At 47.5% G+C, this 7,500-nt stretch overlaps 1 protein-coding gene across 1 annotated transcript in view; it reads left to right on the top strand.

Moving 5' to 3' along the window:
- The window catches only part of LOC117749520 (clavesin-1-like), a 10,776-nt gene extending 8,219 nt beyond the window's left edge, over nucleotides 1-2,557 (top strand). The window contains exons 8-10 of the mRNA XM_034560133.1: nucleotides 790-900; nucleotides 1,300-1,505; nucleotides 2,418-2,557. Coding sequence (XP_034416024.1) covers nucleotides 790-900; nucleotides 1,300-1,505; nucleotides 2,418-2,496 — 396 coding nt within the window. The 3' untranslated portion in view covers nucleotides 2,497-2,557. The remainder of the gene's footprint in view (nucleotides 1-789; nucleotides 901-1,299; nucleotides 1,506-2,417) is intronic.
- Nucleotides 2,558-7,500: the final 4,943 nt, after the last annotated feature.

The following is a 7,500-nucleotide window of genomic DNA, read 5'->3' on the forward strand; positions in this document are numbered from 1 at the left end:
TATCACACACAGCTGATCAATACTGTCACACACAGCTGATCAATACTATCACACACAGCTGATCAATACTGTCACACGTCAGGTAACAGCTGATCAATACTGTCACACACAGCTGATCAATACTATCACACACAGCTGATCAATACTGTCACACGTCAGGTAACAGCTGATCAATACTGTCACACACAGCTGATCAATACTATCACACACAGCTGATCAATACTGTCACACACAGCTGATCAATACTGTCACACACAGCTGATCAATACTGTCACACGTCAGGTAACAGCTGATCAATACTATCACACACAGCTGATCAATACTGTCACACATCAGGTAACAGCTGATCAATACTATCACACACAGCTGATCAATACTGTCACACACAGCTGATCAATACTATCACACGTCAGGTAACAGCTGATCAATACTATCACACACATCTGATCAATACTGTCACACGTCAGGTAACAGCTGATCAATACTATCACACACATCTGATCAATACTGTCACACGTCAGGTAACAGCTGATCAATACTGTCACACGTCAGGTAACAGCTGATCAATACCGTCTTATCTCCTCCTGCCTCCTTCTCCTTTCCTTGTTTCCTTTTTGATCCCCTCTTGTTTCCTTCCTCGTTTCTTCTCCTTTCCTTGTTTCCTTTCCTTTCCCTTTCTCTTGTCTTATCTCCTCCTGCCTCCTTCTCCTCTCCTTGTTTCCTTCCTCGTTTCTTCTCCTCTCTGCGTCTCCTAGTCTAACGTGTCTCCTCCCCCCTCGTCTCCTTAAGGACAGTTTCCCGGCCCGGTTTGGAGGCATCCACTTTGTGAACCAGCCGTGGTACATCCACGCCATGTACACCATCATCAAGCCCTTCCTGAAGGACAAGACCAGGAAACGGGTGAAGCTCCAGCTGCACTTCCTGCTTCCTGCTTCCTGCTTCCTGCTGGGAGCGCTTCCTAACTTCCTTTTGCTTCTCTTTCCTTTCTGTCGTTTCCTCTTTCCTCCACCATTTCATGTTCTTCTTTCCTCTCCTTGCTTCCTCTCCTCACTCCACCTTGTCTCCTTCCTCGTCTTGTTTCCTCTGATTTCCTCCTCCTCTTCTCCCTCCTCTCCTCCTCCTCCTCCTCCTCTCTCCTCCCTCCTCCCCCCCTCCCTCCTCTTCCTCCTCCCTCCTCCTCTCCCCCCCTCATCCACCTCCCCTCCCCCCGTCCCTCCTCCACCTCTCCTCATCCTCCTCTCCCCCCTCCCTCTCCTCCTCCTCCTCCACCTCTACTCCCACTCCCCCCCCCCCCCTCAGATCTTCCTCCATGGTAACAACCTGAACTCGCTGCACCTCCTCCTCCAGCCTGAGTTCCTCCCCTCAGAGTTTGGGGGAACGCTCCCTCCGTACGACGTGGGCATCTGGGCCCGGACGCTGCTCGGCCCCGACTACAGCGACGAGACGGAGTACCTGCTCACCTACGAGGCCCTGCACGTGAGGGGGGACAAGGAGGCCATGAGGAGGTGAGGGGGGGGGAGGAGGAGGTGAGGGGGGGGAGTACCTGCTCACCTACGAGGTGCTGCACGTGAGGGGGGACAAGGAGGCCATGAGGAGGTGAGGGGGGGGAGTACCTGCTCACCTACGAGGCCCTGCACGTGAGGGGGGACAAGGAGGCCATGAGGAGGTGAGGGGGGGGGAGGAGGAGGTGAGGGGGGGGAGTACCTGCTCACCTACGAGGCGCTGCACGTGAGGGGGGACAAGGAGGCCATGAGGAGGTGAGGGGGGGGGAGGAGGAGGTGAGGGGGGGGAGTACCTGCTCACCTACGAGGCGCTGCACGTGAGGGGGGACAAGGAGGCCATGAGGAGGTGAGGGGGGGGAGGAGGAGGCCATGAGGAGGTGAGGGGGGGGAGTACCTGCTCACCTACGAGGCGCTGCACGTGAGGGGGGACAAGGAGGCCATGAGGAGGTGAGGGGGGGGGACAAGGAGGCCATGAGGAGGTGAGGGGGGGGAGTACCTGCTCACCTACGAGGCGCTGCACGTGAGGGGGGACAAGGAGGCCATGAGGAGGTGAGGGGGGGGGGAGACAAGGAGGCCATAAGGAGGTGAGGGGGGGGGCATGAGGTACTAGTGTGTACTAGTAATAGTGTGTACTAGTCATAGTGTGTACTAGTGTGTATTAGTACTAGTGTGTATTAGTCATAGTGTGTATTAATACTAGTGTGTACTAGTAATAGTGTGTATTAGTCATAGTGTGTACTAGTACTAGTGTGTATTAGTACTAGTGTGTATTAGTACTAGTGTGTACTAGTAATAGTGTGTATTAGTACTAGTGTGTATTAGTCATAGTGTGTATTAGTACTAGTGTGTATTAGTCATAGTGTGTATTAGTACTAGTGTGTATTAGTCATAGTGTGTATTTTGTGTGTGTTTCAGGTCTCAGTCGGTGGTGGAACCAGAAACTCTGAGACAAACAGACAGAGAGACCAGCACCCCACTGCTAGCTCTGGACTGAAGACACACACACATACACACTAGAACCATCACACACACACACACACTAGAACCATCACACACACACACACACTAGAACCATCACACACACACACACACTAGAACCATCACACACACACACACACTAGAACCATCACACACACACACACACACACTAGAACCATCACACACACACACACACACACACTAGAACCATCACACACACTAGAACCATCACACACACACACACTAGAACCATCACACACACACACACACACTAGAACCATCACACACACACACACACTAGAACCATCACACACACACACACACTAGAACCATCACACACACACACACACTAGAACCATCACACACACACACACACACTAGAACCATCACACACACACACACACTAGAACCATCACACACACACACACACTAGAACCATCACACACACACACACACTAGAACCATCACACACACACACACACACTAGAACCATCACACACACACACACACTAGAACCATCACACACACACACACACTAGAACCATCACACACACACACACACTAGAACCATCACACACACACACACACACACACACACACACACTAGAACCATCACACACACACTAGAACCATCACACACACACACACACACACACTAGAACCATCACACACACACACACACACACACACACACTAGAACCATCACACACACACACACACACTAGAACCATCACACACACACACACACACTAGAACCATCACACACACACACACACACTAGAACCATCACACACACACACACACACACACACACACACACTAGAACCATCACACACACACTAGAACCATCACACACACACACACACACACACTAGAACCATCACACACACACACACACTAGAACCATCACACACACACACACACTAGAACCATCACACACACACACACACACTAGAACCATCACACACACACACACACTAGAACCATCACACACACACACACACTAGAACCATCACACACACACACACACTAGAACCATCACACACACACACACACACTAGAACCATCACACACACACACACACTAGAACCATCACACACACACACACACTAGAACCATCACACACACACACACACTAGAACCATCACACACACACACACACACACACACACACACACTAGAACCATCACACACACACTAGAACCATCACACACACACACACACACACTAGAACCATCACACACACACACACACTAGAACCATCACACACACACACACACACACTAGAACCATTACACACACACACACACTAGAACCATCACACACACACACACACACACTAGAACCATCACACACACTCACACACACACACACACTAGAACCATCACACACGCACACACTAGAACCATCACACACGCACACACACTAGAACCATCACACATACACACACACACACTAGAACCATCACACACACACAAACACTAGAACCATCACACACACACACACTAGAACCATTACACACACACACACACTAGAACCATCACACACACTAGAACCATCACACACACACACACACTAGAACCATCACACACACACACACACTAGAACCATCACACACACACACGCACACTAGAACCATCACACACACACACACTAGAACCATCACACACACACACGCACACTAGAACCATCACACACACACACACTAGAACCATTACACGCACACACACTAGAACCATCACACACACACGCACACTAGAACCATCACACACACACACACTAGAACCATCACACACACACACGCACACTAGAACCATCACACACACACACACACACACACTAGAACCATTACACGCACACACACTAGAACCATCACACACACACGCACACTAGAACCATCACACACACACACACTAGAACCATCACACACACACGCACACTAGAACCATCACACACACACACACTAGAACCATCACACACACACACGCACACTAGAACCATCACACACACACACACACACACACTAGAACCATTACACGCACACACACTAGAACCAACACACACAGTAGAACCATCACACACACACACACACTAGAACCATCACACACACACACACACACACTAGAACCATCACACACACGCACTAGAACCATCACACACACACACTAGAACCATCACACACACTAGAACCATCACACACACACACACACACACATACACACTAGAACCAACACACACACTAGAACCATCACACACACACACACTAGAACCAACACACACACTAGAACCATCACACACACACACACACACTAGAACCATCACACACATACACACACACTAGAACCATCACACACACACACACACTAGAACCATCACACACACACACACTAGAACCATCACACACACACACACACACACACTAGAACCATCACACACACACACACACACACTAGAACCATCACACACACACACACACACTAGAACCATCACACACACACACACACACACTAGAACCATCACACACACACACACACACACACTAGAACCATTACACGCACACACACTAGAACCAACACACACAGTAGAACCATCACACACACACACACACTAGAACCATCACACACACACACACACACTAGAACCATCACACACACACACACACTAGAACCATCACACACACACACACACACTAGAACCATCACACACACTAGAACCATCACACACACACACGCACATACACACTAGAACCATCACACACACACTAGAACCATCACACACACACACACACACTAGAACCATCACACACACACACACGCACTAGAACCATCACACACAGACACACACACACACACACACTAGAACCATCACACACACACACACACACACACACTAGAACCATCACACACACACACACACACACACTAGAACCATCACACACACACACACACACACACACACACACACACACTAGAACCATCACACACACACGCACACACTAGAACCATCACACACACACACGCACTAGAACCATCACACACAGACACACACTAGAACCATCAAACACGCACACACTAGAACCATCACACACACACACACACACACACTAGAACCATCACACACACACACACACACACACTAGAACCATCACACACACACACACACTAGAACCATCACACACACACACACACACACTAGAACCATCACACACACACACACACACTAGAACCATCACACGCATACACTAGAACTGTCTCACACACACACACACACACACTGAAGTCGTCACACACACACACACACACACACTGAAGTCATCACACACACACACACTGAAGTCGTCACACACACACACACACACTGAAGTCGTCACACACACACACACTGAAGTCGTCACACACACGCACACACACACACACACACACTGAAGTCGTCACACACGCACACACACTGAAGTCGTCACACACACACACACTGAAGTCGTCACACACACACACACACTGAAGTCGTCACACACACACACACACACACTGAAGTCGTCACACACACACACACACACACTGAAGTCGTCACACACACACACACTGAAGTCGTCACACGCACACACACTCTCTCTGAAGTGTGTGTGTGTGTGTGTGTGTGTGTGTCGTCGTCTTCTGCTTCAACTTTAGTTAATTGTCAAACATTCAGGTTCAATCGCCGAAACTTTATGTAAACCTCAGCAAACGGACGATGAAAACAAACAAACAAACAAACAAACAAACAAACAAACAATGGATCATGAAATCACGCCGATAGTTAAAAACATTTAAAAGCAGGTTTGAACCAACAAGGATTAATTTAAACAACCTTTAAACCAGTTAATGTCTTTATTTGGGAACGCCTGCGGACGCCATGTTTGTAGTTCTTTATCGTGCGTTCGGACTACAACCTTTGGATCGCTTGTCCAAATATTTAATTATTCATAATATATATTTGTATTTAATAATTAAAACAAAACAATACATTTGATCATTAATTTGATTTATTTTATTGCACTAATTCCTCAAGATAATAATAATGTCCATCTTAATTGTGATTTAATCCTTGTTGGTTGAACTTTGATCTTCAGCTGTGAATCTAAAATGTGAATATTTAACCGATTTTGACGTCCCGATAATCTGAAAGAGGAAGAAATCAAACGGAGGAAAGAAACTTCGCTTTGGTAGAATATTGTTGATAAATAAATAATAAAACAACGCGGCTACTTTGCACAAGCATTTCAAAATAAAAGCACTGCACATGTCGCCACCAATCAGCAGTTACTAAACAAAAATAAATGTTCTGCCAAAGTGAATTATTTCTTTCTGGAACAAAACAAATAAATAAAAAAAAGAAAGAAGGTATTTTGTGCTGTGAAGAAACCAGAAGATGCCAAATTATCACCTTTGACCTCGAAGGGAAAGATTGTTTTTATTCTTAACTTATTATTCTGAAGATTGTATATTATTGTTATAAGTATTATTATTACGAGATATTTAAAGATCTCAGAATGTTTAACAACTCGTCGCGTTCGTGGCCAAAGTAACAACAATTGCAGGTTGATGCTTTTACTTTGAAAATATCCGGAGGCGACGTCATCGTTCACTGAGCAGCGATCTGGTTTCACTTTAATGTATTTCATGAATGTAGAGAATAAACATTTACACCGGCTTCAGGGCTTTTATTTTGAAGGGCACGGCACTCACCACGGGGCTGGGACTGGGAGAGGAGACAAGGGGAGGAGATAAGGAGAGGAACCAGGGAGGAGACGAGAAGAGGAGATAAGGAGAGAAACCAGGGAGGAGACGAGAAGAGGAACCAGGGAGGAGAAGAGGAGATAAGGAGAGGAGAGGAACCAGGGAGGAGACGAGGAGATGATAAGAGGAGATAAGGAGAGGAACCAGGGAGGAGACGAGAAGAGGAACCAGGGAGGAGACGAGAAGAGGAACCAGGGAGGAGAAGAGGAGATAAGGAGAGGAGAGGAACCAGGGAGGAGACGAGG

Source organism: Cyclopterus lumpus, chromosome 20 (genome assembly GCF_009769545.1).
Source record: "Cyclopterus lumpus isolate fCycLum1 chromosome 20, fCycLum1.pri, whole genome shotgun sequence".
NCBI classification, from domain to species: domain Eukaryota; kingdom Metazoa; phylum Chordata; class Actinopteri; order Perciformes; family Cyclopteridae; genus Cyclopterus; species Cyclopterus lumpus.